The sequence below is a fragment of the Talpa occidentalis genome, unplaced genomic scaffold, assembly GCF_014898055.3.
Source record: "Talpa occidentalis isolate TD23 unplaced genomic scaffold, MPIMG_talOcc4v2.1 talOcc4.16, whole genome shotgun sequence".
Taxonomy (NCBI): domain Eukaryota; kingdom Metazoa; phylum Chordata; class Mammalia; order Eulipotyphla; family Talpidae; genus Talpa; species Talpa occidentalis.
In genome coordinates this window covers 8,289,931-8,309,831 of record NW_023601653.1, presented here as the reverse complement: position 1 = coordinate 8,309,831, position 19,901 = coordinate 8,289,931, and the positions used below count along the sequence as shown (strand labels likewise).

The window sequence follows — 19,901 nt, the reverse complement described above, 5'->3', positions numbered from 1 at the left end:
CCCACATGGCACAGCAGACCTCTCCTGTCTCCCCGCTGCTCCCCTCAGCAGTGGATTTCAGTAGACCCACCTGTTCTGTTCCCCACTCTGTCTCTGGTGAATCCTCTCAACCCCTGCACCTCTGGCCTGCACCCCAGCTCTCGTATGCATAAATAAATCTTTTGAAAAAATAAGAGAAAATAAAATCGGCCATACTAAACACTGATTAAAAATCTGTATGCTTTTTAAGCCACTAAATGTGAGCTCCTTTGTTACAGCCGTCACGGGAAACTCATGCAAAGGGGACCGCAGGTCCAGGGCTGTGGCCAGGAGCATCTCCAGGAGACACAGCAACTGAGTCATCAGGGTCACGTCTCCACCTGCGGGACCACCCGTATTATTTTAGGGTCAAAAGCAGAATATAAGAAAAGTAGAGGTCAACTTAGCAGCCATCTCACAACCAAATAAAATTATGAGACTTCCACTGCCCTCTTAGCCCCAGACCTCAAAGAGACATGTCTGGCCTGAGACAAGAACGGCAGACACGAGCAGCCCCTGTGCCTCGTGGCCTGGGCATGGCGCCCGGGGGCTCACGCTCACATTTTCCTGCTCTGTGGGCTTCTGCTCAAGCTCACCACTAGCAGCTCTGAAGCATCAGCTAGGACAGAGCTTCACTTCTGATCTATTAAAAAGAAAATCAATAAGGCTTTTATATTACAATTTCCATTTCATTTTGCCTTCTGCATCCTGTTTTCTCCTAACCCCTAATATCCTCCCTAAGTGATACATCCGGGCCACTGGCAGGAAGGCAAAATGGCTTTCCTGCCATCAAAGCTGCCACACAGCCCAGCCTTGGGGGTGCTGGAAACTTCGGCAAGGAATTCACCAGCAGGGCACCATCAGGACTCACAAACCCCACACTGGCATGCCCTCCGGCAGAGGGGAATGGTCGGCGTATAGTCAGCGGAGGACTCAGTTGTGTTTGCACGAGCTCAGGTCGGATTAAAGCCCCCCCACGCCCCCTCGTCCATTGCCTACGTGCCCCCGATGCCCCCATAGTGATAAAGAAGATGCTTCCACTTACAACTCCTTGGTTGTCACTGCAACTCTTCACAACGATCCAATGTCAGGACCACTTTCTGTTGAAATCTCTGGCGAGGGCTCTCAGAGCGCTCACTTCTGGAGGGTTTGTGTTGATAAGAATGTGCACAGGCACACAAGGCACAAGCAGGCTGACATCACTGCAGAAAGTAATATCCTGTGCCCGTGTGTGCCGCTGCCGCGAGGCCTCCTCCAAAGACATCTGCTTTTAAATAACGCCTGTGCCCTCACCGGCCAGCCTCCCTGGCAAGAGAAGTATCCACGTGGAGCTGGCTGTGAGTTAGGAGGGCAGGCTGTGTGGACAGTTTTCTGAATGGCTGAAAAGCACCCCATCCTCCATGCTGATAACTCAGTAACAGCTGAACAGGTGTCCCTGATGGACAGAACAGAAAGCAGCCCCTAACAAATAAAACCCACGAGGCACCAGAGAAAAGGTGATGGCGCTAGAAAATAATAGTCATGATTTCAATTCCAGCAGAGATGTGTTTGAGCAGAATGACTCAAGTTCCAGAATTAACCTCACAAGCCGAAGGAGGCACATCTGGAGGTCTCCAAGCCACGGAGCTCAGTGCCAGGGGCAGCCATCAAGCAGGGGCATCTGCCTCCCGCACCACCCAGGGCCCTTTCCTGCCAGCACAGGGCTGCTGGACACGGGAGTGTCCAGGTGAGTAAGACGGTCCTTGTCTCAAGAAACTCCCAGGCAAGTGGCTAGAAAGACACCAAAAAGCAAAGTCTACCCAGTGAGGGAGGGCTCTCACTGAAATGTCCACATGGGACCCCACGTGAAGGTCAGTGAGAACTGTGTGACTGGGCAAGGTGGCCCTTAAGAAGCAGGAATGTAGAGGTATTTGCAGGGAGCTCAAGGAGACGCTCATCCGAGAGAAGACAGAAAAGACAAGCTAATGGGGGAAAGGCCCCAAAGCCACAGCTTCAGGGTTCAGAGTTCGTCCAGGAGGTGGTGATGAGAGCTGCGGGCACTCCAAGCCAGGTGAGGGCACACTGATTGGCTCATTCAGTCATTCACCAAACACTCGGGGACAGAGTCCTCTCCTGGCACTGGAGCAGGTGCTAGAGATGGAAGAAGGAACAGCGGAGGAATCACTCCTGCCGCCTGATGCTTGTCGTTAGCCATGAAGACCGGCGATTATAAAGACAAGGGAACACGGTGTCCCAAGGACCAAGGAGGGGCACATAGAAGGACCTCTGGGGCGTGTAGCAGAGGAGGCCCGCCCAGCTCAGGGTGGGGGCAACCATGTGCCACAGGATCCAAGTCAGCAAGGCGAAGAAGGGGTTGGGATGGGTGCAAGAGCAATGGTCCCCGGAGCAGGACTGAGGCGACTAGACACCTGGGTGTGCAAGCCCAGTGGGCTGAACGGAGACTGTGAGGGTGCTGGGACTTAGCAGAGCTCTGGCTGCTCTCTGGAGGTGGAGAAGGGGTGTGGGGGAGCAGGCTGCTGCCTCGTCCAGGCACTCAGGATCTAGGACTGAGCAGGGCGGGCAGTGGTGGCAAAAATGAGGTGCCAAAAGATGCTTCTGCAAGAGGCCAAGAGCAGACTCAGCGGGAAGTGGCAGCCAAGTGATGGGATAAGATGACATGGTGAGTAAGGAGCCCCAAGCGGAATGTTAACTGAGATGGTGGGGGAAGAAAGGTGCATTTGGGAAGGAATGAAGTAAGAAACAGGGCACAGGAATGTGGGGGTTGAGGACGAGCCAAACACCCCTGGGTTAGTGTCCCGGTTAAGGAACCAGGAGTCATGCAACTTGACAAACAGCTCGGGAAGGAAGGTCTCATCACTCTCAGGGGTGGACACTAACACCTGGCAAACCTAGCTGTCAGGACAGGTGTTCTGTCTCACACTGAGAAGATTCATGCATCCCCATGATGCTCACACGGGTCCACACTCGGGAAAAAAGTCACAGTGCGTCTACTGCTCTTCCTGTCACGTGTCCCATTAACTGGAGAAGAGGCTCGTTTCCAACTCATTCACTTCAGAGGTTTAGAATCATAAGCCTGCAGAAAGACAGTGCCCTAGAGGGTGGACTTCATTTTCACAAGGTCATTTCATGTAGGAGGGGACGAAAGTGGAGACTGTGCTCCCAAACCCTTGTGTGACTGTGGCTGAAATTAGAACCCCATGGCTGACCCCCCAGAGTGCTCATTATGTCATGCTGCTGCGTGTACTCGACCCCCAAAACTTTATACTGAGGGCACCCCCATCTAGACTCTGTTCTCCGTAGAGCCCTCCAAAATAAAGCCTTGAAAAACAAATAAACCCACCTCCACAAAAGCAGCATTTCTATGAATTCAGACAGCAGCCCTACCCCTTATTTATGGCTCCAAGTTACCTTAAAACAGAAAGCTCAATGGTGACAAAATATGGCTATCAGCACTGTGTGTTTCACTACAGAAAGAACGTCTGCCCAGGGCCCTTTCGGAAGGTGCGCTGAGGTCTGCAGCACTGGCAGGAACGTCAGGGACCTGGCTTTGATCTCCTGGTAAATACTCAGCCTCTTCTACAGTCTCAGGATCTCAGAGTCAAGACGGGTCATCCTGTTCAAGAACCCTGGATGCTTCACTCCCTCCCAACCTTCCGCCCCTCTGCCAGCACACCCCGGATGGCGAAAATCTTACCACCTCCTGGGGCAGCTCACTCCAGCCCTCAACAGAATGGTGCTCTTTATGATGAGCTTGACGCCTGGCCCCCAGCCATGTCCTTCCACAGATTCAGGACTGTCCAAGGTCTCCTAATCTCTCTTTCAGGAGACCGCCCTTCGGCTGTTTGCTAACGCTGATCATGTACCCCCGAGCCTCTGTTCTCCAAGGTAAACAGTCCAATTCTTTCCACTAGATCTTATGTAACAAGGTTTAAATTGGCACTGTCATTCACCGAGATTCTCCTGAAGCGTGCTGACTTGTCTCGATGGTTTTTAAAGTGTAGATCCAGAAATAAATGCAGTGACCCAGCTGTGGGCTTTCTGATATCCGGTGAAAGAAATCTGTCACCTTTTCTACTCTAACCTCTTGTAACATTCCCACATCTCCTGGCTCCCAGTTGATAAGCTTGTGATTGGGTTCCCAGGGCAGGATTTATGATTAAACATCATGTTGAGAGTTACAGCCCCTACCCTTGGCCTGTGCAGTTGTCTCAGAGTATCTTCTGATCCCTTCAGAGCCCCGTATCTATCTGCCATTCAAAGTCATGGATCACAGGCTCTCCGTCAGCCAGGGCTAGACCAGGGGGTATAAGAGCAGCCTTCAAGTTGACTTTGACACATCACTAAGCACAGCCAGTTGTGAACTCTGCATAACCCAGATCAACAGATCCATTTCCAGTCTCTCTTCTTTGGGAAATTGTACCATTGACTCCGGGGCTACTGCTCTCCACCTCTCTCTCCACGTGTTTCAGTGATATCCGATTCATCCCCTGACCAGAAGTGGGCACAGAGCTTAGGGTTCCCCTCACCAGCCTCCCCTAATCACAATAATCGGTATCCAGGTCCGGAGCGGCACCCGAGGCTATTCAGTCAGAGGCAATACTGAGGGCTTCATGGGAACTCCACTTCCCACAGAGATTGGAGATGAGTGGTAAGCAAAAACTTCCTCTGAGCACAAAATCTACCCTGAAAGAAACCATGCCAAAGATAGAAAGAGAGCAAAGGGATGGCGCAAGACTGAGCTACACAAATATCATTAAAGAAGCTAGATCAAACTTGTCCTGAAGCCTGCTCTACCTTAGAACTCATGGGTGTCATTACTTCCCAAATTCCTATCTTAAGCAAAAGCATTTTGGGTTGGATTTCTATCAATGAGAAAAATATATCAAAATTTTGTAATTTCCTTCACAGGCACCCCAAAAAGTCATGGGACACCTTGTCAAAATCCCTTGCCAATTCCTCTACCTCACTGAGGTTCCAATCTGCAGCACAGCATTGTAGTTAAACACTGCAGCTCTCAAGGACAATCCAGACCCCACCTTGACTGACTTTGGGACCTGGGGCGGATGACTGAGGCTCATCTGACTCTCCCTCCACATTTAGACCCTCTTTATAGGATTACTGTGGCACATTACAGCCAATATAATGCCCAGTGTGCAGAAATACTAAAAGTGCCAGGAGTTTGCATTATTAACCTGCGTTGCTGTTATTATTATTATCATGACTCTGATTACAACTCTAGTTATGTTACCAAAAACCAATGTATTAAACCTGCACTAGCACTGGATGCTCTTGACCTTCATTTACAAGCACTCTTTCCTCATCCCAGAAAGAATATTTCCTGTATCTCTTCTAGGATCAACACCAACCACCTTCCTCCCCGGATCCGTTTGCCAACAATCAGCCATCAGCAGCTGCGGCATAATTTACTGTGGAACATTTAGATGAAGCTGCAGGATTTCAGGGAATGGAGGGCAGGAAAGTAAGTTACAGGGGTGTGGCACCGTCCCAGCCCTACCACCCAGGCACAGAGTTCCACCTCGTTTATATTCAGTCAAGCTAACTCAGGGCAAATCTCAGAAAGTGAAGTGGAACTCCTAATTAAAAGGTAGCCTTGAGCTGTCAATAAAATTATGCATAAAGGAAATGTTTAAAAACACAGTAGTGACTTCCTTGAGACAGATTTTCATTTGAGATTTTTTTTTTTTTAACTCAAGTGTGGGGATAAATAAAAAGAAAGTATGCTCTTCAACACTGTCGTTGCTTCCCTCCCTGAAGCTTAGAAAATCATCTTTGATTCGCAAAACATCACAGCGCATTTAAAATTGCTGGTTGGAAGAATGGCAAGTCTGGTCTTTTCTACCGATTGCTGGAAAGCAGCAGGGAGGAGCATTTGTTTTGAGTTGTTTAGAGAAGGCAATTCCTTTGTTGCGTTCTTGCACTACACTTATCGCCCTCCACACCCAGTCCAGGCTGCGGGCTGCAGCACCCTCTCCCCCAGCACCCCGCAGACTCGCACTGGGAACCCCGCCTGCCTCCTCCGAGTTCTAGAAGGTCCGTCTCCGTTATCACCATATTTTCTCAGCACCTGGTGTACAGACAATGCACAACCACCAGCAACAATTACAACAAATACGTGGAAGGTGTGAATACACGAGTAAATGGAAGGATGCAAGAAACACCTGGCTCTGTGAAGAGCTAAGCGGCCCCTCCAGGGCCTGACCTTTTCCCTGTCACTGTCACTGTGAGAGACAGCACAGCTGGCATTTGACATTTGTGGCGCCTCCGTCATGAGACGCACCCACATGCACCCTGTTCTGCTTTGGTTTTATCTTTCTCGCCTCACATTGCTGACTCCTCCCCACCCCCCAAAGACCTCGGAACCCCAGCAGCTGCTTCTTTGACAAGCTGTTTCTTTGACATCCTCTTTTCATCAGTGGCTTAGAGGCCCTTCCCGGGGCTCAGGATTGGCTGATGGCTGAGGCTCGCTCCCTCCCCTCCCACTTCTGGACACTTTATTCTTACCTTCGAAGCTCCCAGCAAACAGGTAAACCCAGGTGATGGCTGGGATGCAGAGAAGGGTCAAAGAGGCAGCCAGGAACTTCCGTCTCCCTCTGCAGATTCCCAGCATCCTCTCAGACGTGGCAATCCCTACTCGCAGCGCCGATGCATCAAGTCCTCGGCCTCCCTCATAATACTCTCTGAAAGGAAAAGCAAAGAGGAAGGGCTAAGTTCTTAGCACTGCAAGTGGATGTGCACTGCAGAAGAGAAATATCTTATAGACCCTTTATCCCAAGAGATAATGATGGCATCTTGAATCCAGCAAAAATGAGACAGCTCTTTAAAAGAATAAATAAAGGATGATCCAAGTTGTAAGGGCTTGCTCTCTTGCCGCCTTGCACATGCATGAACATATGCGTATTTTATGGTAGAGGTTACCTGTGCAGTCTGAACTAAGACACATACTAAAAGAGCATTTCATTAGCACCATTTAGGGAGGAAGCACTAACCAGGTACTGTGTTTTCAAAAAAAAAAAAAAAAAAAGGTAGAAGAAGGTCGCTCCAAGGGACACAGTCTAAGAAAAGAGACTAAGGTAAAACATCCACAGTAACTAGGAGAAAGTGACCACTGGGATTTGCATGGGCCTGTAGAGAAGGACAAATGAGGATACCAAGTGACCGTGTGTGGTCAAGATGGCAGAGCAGCCCCCGAGTTCCAGGCAGAGAGCTGCAGGAGATGCTGGGGTGATAGGCAGCAGGCCCAAAGAAAAGAGACCAGACAGTCACAGTGTCACCTGCAGGAGGCCCCATCTTATCACAGTTGAAAAGCTACAACAATGGGCACTGTCTTAATAGTCTGGACCGTTGATGGGGAAGATGTCCAGAAAAGCATGGAAACCACTGAACCGTGCAGAGAATGGAGAATACGGAGATAACCTGTCACCAGCCAGCCGAGGGACTGTCTTCAGACCTCAACAGAAGAGGCAGAGACAGGTCAATCCAGATGGAGGAGAGACCACGGTCGTTCCTTCACTTGGGTACTGAACCAGGAAGCCATGTGACTTATAAATGACTAAATAACCAACAGACCATGCAATCTCATCTCCACCCGCCTCCTAATATAGATGTCACACAGGATGTCGGTAGAGAGAGGAGTACTAGTGAGCCTGCCCCCGACACACCAGAACCCCCAGCTGCCATAACAGGCACTGGCTTCCCAAAGATTAAATGCCCATGAAGTGGCTGGCTGGGGTGTCCCTCTGGATAGTCCCACGTTGAGTCCTCTCTGTCGACAGTCTGGGAGAAATGTCTTCTCTGCCCACAGGCCCTGGTGTTTCCATCCAGTTCACCTTGCGTTCCCTAAGACACCTGCAGGGGCCAGATGATTTTCTGCTGAAGAGATAATGGGATCTCACCAATGGTGGCCCTCAAGCTTCAGGGGTCTGTGTTCAGCAAGTCGCCAGCCATCAACTCCTAATGGAGCTGATCTCAACTATCAACCCAGGTTTCTGCAGCCAATTTGACATGATTTTCTAAATGGCCCTCTTTTGAAACAGATGAAAGATCACAGGGCTGGAGGGTATGGACAAGAAAGTAAAAGCAAAAAAAAAAAAAAGAAGAAGAAGAAAAGAAAAATCCCTTTAAACAAAGAATGTTGACCTGAAAAAAGCCCTCCTAGGGACGTTTTGCTTTGGAAGCATGGGATGCAAACTCTACCTGCAAACTCCTCTAGTCACTAAGAATGAGGGGGGCGGGGGGGGATCCTGTGGAGGGGAGTGTCTGTGCCATCACACAATCTGGATTCAGATCCAAATGCCACAGCTGAGACCCTGACAAATCCCACCTCTGGAAACTTCATTGTGTTCATCTATAGAAGGAAGCCATACCCTTGTTGAAGGGTTGCTAATGAGGCTTAAGTAGGGGAGTCCTTGAGGGGTCGGATCAGCAAAGGTTCACCCACCACATGGCAGAGGTGATCCTCCATCCATTTTACACGAGAAAACTAAGGCCTGGAGAGATTGATTAACTGGCCAGAGGTCACAGTCACACATGCGAGAGGCAGAGCCCCCAGGGCTGCTGTCTTTTAATAAGTTAATGGATTCCCACTACCTTCACCAGGGACATCTCCATCTAACTTAAATCCTTAATATTGAATCTTATGACTATTTTCCTCCCAGGGTCCAATATCTCATATTTATTTACTCTCATTCTGAAAAAAAAAAAAAAGGGCAAATATAATTTGAAAGCTATAGATGAATATAGACTTTTGGGAAAAAGCAGGAATATATATGGAACTGAATTCAAATGGCATTAATATTTAAATAGCACTAAGAAATCTCTCTAAAAGACTTATTTTCCACCTTTCTTCTCTCCATCTGCAGAAGTTCATTTCAACTGGCACAATTTGTACCAAGTTTTAAAACAGAGTCCAGAGTGGTTTGCATTTTATGATAACACTGGCATCTGAAATTAAACCCAGCAGGTAAAACATATTCCTTCATAGATTTGACTTTTAAATGACACCCTTGTGCACTAAAAGCACATTTTGAAGGAAAAAAATCTCAATTTCTATCAAAAGTTACTTCAGGACGTCAATACAGGAATCAACACAAGAAGAAAGGAAGGAAGGAACAGGAGGTGGGCTGGAAATTACATCCTAAGCATGCTCAAATATCGATGCATTAACTAGGCAAACCAATCCCTAACCTGCCCCTGGCTGGTGATAGGGACCCAAGTCCACCTGTTAGTTAACCCAGGGGATCTAAGTGTGGTCTCTAAATGCACCTTTCTCAAATCTAACATGCAGTTCCCTTTAGTCACTCCTACTAAAGATGTAATCCCTGTGTCTCCTCCCATCTGTCTTAACCAATGAAATTCACATTTATGAGGAATCAGAGAAATCACTGTAAACATAATGTAAAATTTTGGCAGAGCCACCCTTGCTTTAGCAGGCAAGAGAGAAAAGCCATGTTCACAGGCTCCATCCTGTATAAGGAAATCTGCAGCCCGAAGGTAAAGTCAGTCTTTGCAGATTAAAAAAAATAATAATTTAACAAGGAGGACCCACCTATGCATGTCTGCAGGGCATTCCCCAGAAAGCGAGGGATTAAATCCTGCATAGTCTTCCTCTACCATCAGCATATCTTTAGGGGAGGGCAAAGTGGAACTAGAAAGCCCAACTATCAGGAATTACATTAATAATGTCCATGGCTCCTGTTCCTACCTACATAAACTAAATTCAACCTGGTGTTGATTAGAACAGCGCTCACAGAGTAAAACCTGTGGCAATGTTCCCGGGGTTTGAATCCTCATTTTGACTATTTAATGAACTCTGTCTAACTATCACTGAGACTTTATTTTCAGTTAGCATTATCATGATCTGTTAAAAGCCACGAAAGCAGAATTCAAAGCTGAAAGTAAAATGTAACTGCAATTCAGCGCAATGTGATAAATTATATATACATGTATAAATATCTACATATCTATAGATATGCAAAAAAGGCTTAAGTGCTAAAAGACATATCTAGTTAAGTGATACGGGTAATTTCAATACATAGGTATTTTTCTTAAATTTTATACAAGGAGGATGCATGGCTATTAGAATTTTAAAATATTTAAAAGCTTGAAACATTATGTCTTCTTGTTATACTGTTTGAGATTCAAAATACCGCAAAGCAGATAATGTAGTATGAATGCCTTAGCTTTACTTTACATACCGGATCCAGTGAATGAACAGGAGGATGTTGGATAGAATGTACCCTGAAGGGGTGGCTGGTTGCCATCTGAAAAACTCTAGTCAGAATTTCACATTTCAAATTCTATGATCCAAGCATCTCTGATCAACAACACCAGAGGCCAGCTTTTAATTAGTATCATGGAAGTTAAAATTGATTTTTCATGGATGTTCAAGATATATGGATTTTCCAGAAACACTGCACAAGAAGGAGGAATAAAAATCTAAGGGACCTCCAAAAAACAAAGCCAGAAAAAAAGAAAGAAACCCAATGGTCCAAACCCTTTAGAACCACTTAAGACTCAAACTTATCCTACAAGCACATAACAGAGCTGAGCCAGTGATTCTAATAACTAGAAAATGGGCTAAATCCCCCACTCACACACCATGGCTACCTGAGAGTTTCTTGGATGGTGCTATCCTGTACCTATCAGGGCAATAAGCTTGCAAAATCAAGTCCTGCAGCAGAGAGACACCTGGACAGGGGTCCACTCACACCCCAAGTGGTTATCCTGAAAGATTTTACCTCCTCTGCTGGACCTGGCTGGGATTTCAAGTCTGCAATGCTTCTTTGGAGCCTGCTAGCAAGTGCTAGCCTGCAGGCTCTTCCTCCCTTTCTTTTAAACCTCAATAGGTGTCAATAGCACATTCATTTTAACTTCACTGTCTTGTCATCATTTGTGGTGCATTAGTTCATCTCTCTTCATTAGATTAAAAACACTTAACAGCAAACACAAGTTGACACTCAAATATCTCTCTACAAAATGTAGTCCCTGCCCCACCAGCAGCAGCAGCAACTGAGAGCTTACAGAAATGCAGGACAATTCCCACAGGCCCCCTGAATCATTTTAACAATATTCTGCATTTTAACAATATTCAGGGTGGCTGGAGTGTGCTTTACTGTTCCAGAAGCCTCTACTAAAGCATCCAGTAAATAATTGGTTAATAATTAAAAAAAAAAAAGTTAGCCTCCCTCACTCCCCTTCAGAGACCACCAGAGAGGACCACTGGGCTTTGCTGACTATGTACTGCCAACAGTTCTATGACAGGAAGAAGCAGGGCTTCCAGAAACAAAAGTACCTTTTTCTAATTAAACAAAAGCATCTCATGGGCTAGCAGTGGCCCTTATGACCCACCCTGAGCTGCCATCAATAACACATCTCCCTCGTTTGAATGACAGATCAGCACCAACAGCACCACAGAGGCATTCTACACCATCTCACAAAGGGGAAACTGAGACTAGGAGAAGCCAAGCCTTCTGATTCCGTAGTTGGAATCCCCAGGACACAAACTAGTTTTTTCATGAAAACAGATTCAGTTCTTTGCTACAGGACACAGGCCTAACAGCCAGTCTGCTCGTTCCCAGGCAGACCATGGATGCCTCAAAGGGCAGTGTCCCTTCAGACCACGGCTGATTCGTTAGTTGCGAATTTTGATAACTCAGGGGAGACACTGACTCACTTCCCAATTGATCGGAGGGAGGAGGCTGTTACAGTGGACGCCAACTCGAGGGGTTGCAACTTGGATTCAGACAGTGGTAGCAACACTGGAGAGAAGTGCACAGACCTGAGACTTGTTCTAGGTGTATGAGCTGCGGGATGTGAGAACATGTGGCTGTGACAAGATGACAGGGGTGAGCGAGGCTTGAGAATGACACCAAGGTATCTAATCTGACTTGAGCAATGGACTGCGTGCTCTTGTCCTTTAAGGAACAGGCGAAAGTCTACAGAGCAGGTTTGGAAGAGGCTATCTGGAGGTCTAGGGAGCAAGTGGTAAAGGAAGATCTTTGCTTGTATGAATCTGAATGCCCGAGGAGAGGCCCATGCTGGATATAAATGTAGGAGTCATCAGCTTGAGGCTGTTTTACAAGCCAGTGGGATGGGGGGAAGGGGCTGACCTAGGAAGAGAAAAGAATATGGGCCCCCCGCCCCGAATCCTATAACACTCCTGGAACTTGCCCATCAGTAAAGAGGTGTGAGAAGAGGAACATATGGGATAAATATTTTGGCAGAGAGGGTGTGAGTTTACCAGAAAAAGGACAATAGAATTTCTGAGCATTTCACTGCCCATTTGAAATCAGAAATGATGAAAGGGAGCAAACTTGCCTTCCTGACAGTGCAATTTCTTACCCCAACATCCGGCTTCCTACATAAAACCATGGAGGACTAGTATGGTCATGTTTCTGAAACACTGAGCTCTCTAGGCTACGACCCTCAGCAAGGACAGCCGAGGAGGGCGTGCATGCTTGCAGACAGGGGTCATGATACTGGACCCTGGTATCCAGCTGAATAGAGACTATAAAGAAGATCTGGACCTGGATGGGCAATGACAAAGAAAGTCACTGCTGATGAGAGAGAAGAATGTGTATAACGGCGGCCTCTGCAGCTAACAGAGAGAGGCCGGTGAGCCACCGAGGAGCAGGGGAGATCCAGCGGCGTCCACGACATGATTGCATGACAACAGGAGATGCTATCGGAGCATTAATGACATTAAAAGAACTTAGCTGGATGTCAGTGGCTGACCAATGGGATTGCGAGGGTCATACAGGCATTGTTAGCTTCTTGCTGCGACTGCCATGAAGCAGGGAGAAGGGCATCTCAGCCCATTTTCGGGCTGCTAGATATACAGCTATTATATAAATGCCATCAACTTGGCGGCTTAAACATTTATTTCTCACCGTACCAGAGGCTGACAGGCCCAAGATTTGGCGACCAAATCTGAGAGCGCGCTTCCTAATTCACAGACCACCATCTTTTCCCTGTGTCCTCACGTCAGAGGAAAAGGCAAGAGAGCTCTCTGGACTCGCGTTCATCATCATCATCCTATTCTTGAGGCTCCAGACCCATGTCATGATCACCCCCCAGATGCCCACCGAACACCATCACATCAGGGATCAGGAGACAACACAGGAATGGGTGGGGACACAAACATTCAGTCAATAATAGAGGACAGAAAATCAACATGCAGGTATGCCTGGTCCTTCCTCAGGATAGGACCCATCACGCTTTGGAATTCTACAATTATGTAATTAAATACTCAATTAATGGCTGCTTTGTCTGCTAGATTTTGATCTCCACTTAGACAAAAGCACGACTGCTTTGTATTCAACATGTACCCAGGCACATAGGAGGCAGCCATCGAATGAACAGACGAATGGACAGATGAACGAACGTCTATTGGTAAAGGGAGAAGCCTTTCAAAAGGAGAGGTCAGCTTCCACCTAGGCGGGGGTGGGGGTGGGGAAGTTACTGCTCCTTATAAAGGGACCATTTCTGTATCCTAAAGGGGGGCTATCCCCTGAAATAAATTAGTACTAGGAAGTGATTCTCAGGAAGAACCAAAATGTACCCTTTCCATAACCACCTTGAAGCACATAAAAAGAAATAAGAGAAATTAATTTTAATAATACATTTTATTTAACTGAGCATGACTCAGTTAAATGCTAATAATATTAGCATTTTAACACATAATCAATATAAAATATTATTATTGGGATATTTTATACTCTTTCTCATACTAAGTCTCTGCAATCCAAAGTGTATTTTATATTTTAAGAGCACCTCTCAGTCTAAACTGGCCACATTTCAAGTGTCCCAGGGGCCCAGTGCTGGACAGCACAGGTTAATATTTTCTAAGTCTTGGCATCAGCTTATGTAGAGAAGTAACAGTGGTTATAGGATTGAGGATGGAGTTGAGACTGGATAAACAGCAGACTGAGCTGGGGACTGTTGTACTAGAATGAACTGGAATTAACCAGATAGGTGAGCACGCAGGGAAAGAAGACATGATTCACTGGGGATGAGGATACAGGTACCTTACTGACACTTTGCCCTGGCTCTAATTCATACTCGGCCTTTGCAAGTGATCAAGACTCCAAAGGTTAACTGTCTTGGGTTACACTGGAAAGAAGGTCACTGAGATCAACCCCAAGACTTCTGCCTGCAAGTGTGATGAGCCTTCCTCAGCGTGGCCTCAGAGGCCTCCAGGATTGGACTCCTACCAACCTCATCCTTCCAGTTATAACCAAATCTCCCTCCCAATGCAGGACTCACCACACTCCCATGCCCTTTTACCTGCGCCCCCTCCCCACTGGACTAACTCCTACTCACTACACAGTGAGACTCCAACACTGGTTCTGGGAAGGGGGAGGGAGGATTTGGCCACCCCCTGGAGTACATCAGGAATGTCTACAGACATTTTGGCTTATCAAGTCTTCTTAGAATGGGATGCTACCAGCACCTAGTGAGTAGAGATCAGGGAGAAACATCTTGCAAGGCACAAGAGAGCCCTCCAGCAATAGACAGATGTTTAGACCAAAATGACAACAGGGCTGAGGCTGAGAAACCCTGGTCTAAGGCATCACTTCTTTGGGGGAGGCTCGTCCTCAGAGCATGTTTCCACAGCGCCCATGCCTGGAAGACCTGCAAATCCACTGCCTCCAAAGATGAATTCGTTCATCCTGGAAGGGGTGGGGTTGTGGAGGGTGGGGTTGTTGAGGGCATTGGGAAATGGAGGCACAGATGGGGGCGCAAAGGGCACTGATCTGCACCCCGTACTTTTCTCATTTCCAACTCTTCCATGACACCATACAATCTAGATTCTGGTTTTTAAGGGCAGGGACCCCAGTTTAATAGCGATGTCAATAGCAGGATCACTTCCAGCACAGAGCTCTCTCTCTGGGTGACACAGGTGGAGAAGCAAAAGGGGGAAGTGGAGAAGAGGAGAAGAATGAGAAGCAACCAAAAATTTCCACTTACCAACGTTAACCTCTTTCGACAATGCATTGCCAAACAGATCTTTAATGCAAATTGATCTTTCCTGAGGATATACACTTTTCCTGGGGTCAGATTACAGCTCCGGGACAGCTGATTTTTTTTTTTGTTTTTCTTCTGAATGTTAAATCAGCTCTTAATCACATCCAGGAGGCTACCCCTGAAGCCCCCCATCGGAGTGTTTTGGTCTTCATTCTTTTGATTTTCATTCTGGAAAGGGATGATTTAGGCAGCCGTGCCTCACATTACCATTCTGCTTAAGCAAACACTCTTACACATTTAACAAGGGCCGATTCTGCAAACGCAAGTCGGTCTTCCCAACTCCTGGAGGATTACGTGTCTAACTAGCAGAATCCACTCCCTGCTACATTCCAAGGCCTACGGAGTTTTGTAAGTATCTCTTCTGGCAAATTATATAAAGCAGTTGTGTGGGGTCAGGGATGCCTACTCCCCAGAAGCCTCTGGTGAAGAGCAGCAGGACTGACTCCAGGCAGCTGGAGGATGGATAGGACTACCTGAGAGCCACCAGATTTCAACACCCTAAACAAGTGTACCAGAGAAAGCATGAAGTCAGACTGGACTCTCTAGTTTTAGTCCTGCTAGAAGCAGCTTGTTCTGGGACCCACCAACACTCTCTTCTATGTCGCTCATTCCAATCAAAATGAATGTGGGATCCCCAAACTAGCCCCCAGAATACAGCATCTGCAGCTCCAAAATCTACTCAGAGATAGAAATCCCTCCTCTGCATGGGTGCAAAGCTATTGATGGCTTCCGATGATCTTGGACTTAGGTCCAGATAAGAACTTTCAGCTAATGTTCCAAAGTTAGAGATTCAATCTCAGACATCCAGATTTAAAAAAAATCAAACTGTTCAAATCTGTCTCACCACAAATCTGTCTCACCCACCAATACAGTGCAGAAAGCAAGGAGTCTAGTTAATAGGTGCTAGTTCATTAGTTGTGAGGCTGTCAGAAGAACCCAGTGGCTGTGACAATATACAAAGCTGTCCCCATCTCAGAAGTCAAGCTAAATGCTTTCCATTTTTATCACCCAATTCATAACCTTGCTGTCTGGCTTTAAGAATCAATAGCTTGGTGGTTTTGGTATCCAATAAATTTGTCTTAGTTTGGTCATTTTTCATTCCCCATGCCACTTGAAGAGAGCAAGATAAGGTAAATTGCTCCTCTCACGGCATTTGTTTTTTCCAAATCTATAATTCCACACTGACATGTTCCACAAACCCGTGTAAGCAAAGAAGGAAAGAAAGCAGATCTCAGAGGTCCCATTCCCAGATCAAGCAAGCTTCCAACTTGGCTCAACTAATTAAACAAGTTTCACACAGACAAAGGCCAACTGGTCTACCCAAGGCCACCATCATTCACCTAGCAGAGAATTTTCCTCCAGCACCTACAAAGTATCAAACCCTGCACTAGCAATTTTCATGAATTATCACAGTCCTCACAAGCATGCTGCCTGAAGAAATGCCACTGTTTTGTACACACACACACACAGCATACTTATTGATTTTTTATGTTTATGTGGAACACTGAAACTGAAAAAAGAAAGCAATTCTGACTTGGAGGATGAGAGAAAGCAGTAAGAAACTTCAAGAACAAGTATAAAATAAGACAAATCGATAGATGTAGGCACCGACTCAATCACTGTGTCTAAAGGAGATGTTGGGGAGGGAGCAGCTCTCTAATCCAGTACAAATGATCAGAACAACAAACAGAGGCACAGGTGGGAAGGACAGGTCTAAAGTTAGGAAAAAGTATTGCAGAGAATTAAGTCTGGATGGAGTTCTGGTCTTTTTTTGCTTTGCAGCTTCATTTTTATCATCATCACCATGATCATCACCACCACCACCACCACCACCACCACCACCACCACCACCACCACCAAATCAACACCTGTATTTTATGTTTAAAGGACCTAAACATATGATCTGAAAGCATTCAGCATGGGAGAGAGAGAAAACCTTTAAGAATTTGTCACGTTAAAATCCACAGAAAGTGTTTGCGAAGGACTCAGGAACGAGAGGATGGGAATGTATAGTTATGAGTACAGGGTTTCCTTGTGGAATGATGAGAATGTTCTGGAACTAAATAATAGTGACAGTTGTACAACTGTGTGAATACACCAAAACCCACTGGATTGCATGCTTTAAAAGGGTGATATTTATGGTTTGAATTATACCTCAATTTAAAAAATGATCAGGAAACCAGATCAATGAAGCTTTGGGCTTAACAAACAGACCTGTCTCCAAGGCCCATGTCGATCTCAGCGCCCATCACAGGCCAATTGGAAACACACACACACACACACACACACACACACCCCAATTTGTTCTTGTTTACAAATACTTTTAAGCTATTTGTCAAACAAAATGAATTTGTCTGCCAGATGAAGTCCCAATTTTCTAAGTTCATTAGCAGCTGATGAACAGAAAGGGTGACCCTGGTGATTGAATAATTTGGCCGTGACTCTTGTCAAAGCCACTTTAAAAAAAATAAAACCCAAGCTGTCAAAAGAGAAAGAAATGGTATTTGATCCAATTTGTGCACCATTTCTGTTCGAGCCAGAAGCAAATAGTTACAGACCTGCTGTATGAAGGTGCCACAGCCAGGCAGGATGGCCAAAGACGACAGAGAAGTGGCAGGGCACCTGAGAACAGAGGTGTTGGAAGCCACGGGCAACATTCAGCTGACTGGAGGCCAACTCTGACAGCCTCTTTTTCATTCTGTCTATTTTTTTTTAATCCTCAAGCCAGCAAAAACATGCTTTTAAATGATAAAACCTGGATCCTTAGGAAATGAGGAATTCCTCAAGAAATCTTCCAGGCCTAAGTGAGGCATGCTATTCAGAGGCAGGGAAGAGAGGAACATTGCTGTCCAGGTTCTATGAAGGCCCTTGTTAGAAGGAGAAATCTAATATTTTACTACTACATTCATTTTACAATGCAAAAGAACACCAAGGTTTTCTTCCAAGCATATTAAAGGGAATAACAGAACATCCCCAATATTTCCCTCCATGTCGCCCCACTGCCAGCAGCAATTGAGGTGAGATTCAATTGTTTCTCGCAGCCAAAGGACACTTTTCTGAGCAATTCTTCCCATTTAGTTGCAGTCCTGACCCTTGGAATTCCATCTCGGAGTCTCCAGAGCTGGGAGAGGTTACCAAAAGGGTGGATTCTTCTTTTCGGAGATGGGAAATGGTTTGAAATATTGTGACCTTATAAAGTTGCATTGTGAGGGAGACCGGGAGCTACCTCTCGCCCCACTCCATCCAGAGGGTCTCTGGGCATTCATCTTCCAGATCTTTCTCCTTTTTACCCCCTTAACAGTCCCTGGAGGCCTGGACTCAGCCCTCACCCCCTCAGAGACTCTCCTCCTTAGTACGTGTCACCTCTACCAAATACTCACTTTCAAATTTATTTTATCATCTTTTTCCCCCTGGAATGTGAAACCCGGGATGGCAGAGGATTGTGTCTTTCTAAGTAAAATGTATAATGGGACTAGATTTACCTAATTTTAAACAGGAATCAGAGAAGATCTTTAAAGACCTTTGAAGCCCCTGACTTAAATAGGCTGGTGACCTCAATCCAGAAGTGATGCTGTCCATCCTTAGCAGGAAACAAGGGGGCCATTCTAAGCACTTTTTTAAAATGCTCTTCCTAAAGACAGACATCCAGGGTAAAGTCTCAATATTCTTTTGAAATGACTTTCAATTTCTAGAATTTCCAAGTTCACATTTGACAGTGAATATTTCAAAACCAAATAAAAAAAAAAAAGTTATCCAGTTGTTTGAAATGCCTTTTCCCAAATTATCGACTCACTTACTAGCTGTGCTTCCAGGCTCCATTCAAAGATCACCTCCGGGAAGCCTTCCCCACCAAGAAAAACTCCAAGCCATCCAAGTGAGGAAATAAAGGATCTACTTCAGTTTGGGAAAAATTTCATTTTTAAGTTCCAAAGGACTTAAAGAGCAAGTTACTCCCTCCTTCTTCCATCTTCTGATATGTCCTTACTGCCAACACTTTTTTAAAAAAAAAGATTTATTTTACTTATTTATGCATACAAGAACTTGGGGTGCAGGCCAGAGGACCGGGGTGGGGGGGTGAGAGGATTCACCAGAGACAGAGTGGGGAGCAGAACAGGCGGATCTACTGAAATACACTGCTGAGGGGAGCAGCAGGGAAGAGAGGAGAGGTCTGCTGCACCATGTGGGTTAGCTCCCTGTCTGGGGAGCGAACTCAGGCTACTATGGCTGCTGATAGATTCACAGTGCTGAGACTTAACCCCTTGCAGGGGTTAAGGGAACTCCATTATATCCAACACTTACCCAAGGGAACTGAGCCTCCCACCCAGGGTTATTGGTGGAAGTGGCATCTAGCCAAGACTTCCACAGTTTGGCTCTTTGGTTATTTGCTGCTTGTGGAGGGTGGTAGACATTTCTTATTACCATAAATATATTTATGTAAATAACAAGGTCTTTAGCAGATGTGTCCAAATACTGAACAGGAAGATGGAAATGAGTTTACAGAGCCTGTCCAATTACAAAGTCGTGAGGGCAAAATATCTACGGGTGTCCAGCTGGTTCTCGGCCGAGCAATGCCCTTGGCCGGCACCTGGAAGCTGCAGCCGCCCAGCACAGCACCGAAGCTGGGACTCGGGATGCAAACTGAATCTGCAAGGACACAGCAGGAATGTAAACCAAGGCCTCTTGGTCTGTTCCAAGTGTTTTCCACTTTGGAACTCTATACACAACTGCTTCAAGGCCAATAAATATTTGTATTTATAACTCAACAGAAATATCTATAATTCATGCTATCCAGAGATTTCCACCAATCTTTTTGTCTTCAAAAAGATGATGAGAGACGA

General features: G+C 46.1%; 1 protein-coding gene across 2 annotated transcripts in view; it reads right to left on the bottom strand.

Annotated features, from left to right (window-relative positions):
- The window catches only part of LARGE1 (LARGE xylosyl- and glucuronyltransferase 1), a 436,269-nt gene that overhangs the window by 321,140 nt on the left and 95,228 nt on the right, over positions 1 to 19,901 (bottom strand). For both annotated transcript variants that reach the window (XM_054696078.1, XM_037513671.2), the window contains exon 2: positions 6,541 to 6,716. In XM_054696078.1, the coding sequence (XP_054552053.1) occupies positions 6,541 to 6,646 (106 nt within the window). In that variant the 5' untranslated portion in view covers positions 6,647 to 6,716. The remainder of the gene's footprint in view (positions 1 to 6,540; positions 6,717 to 19,901) is intronic.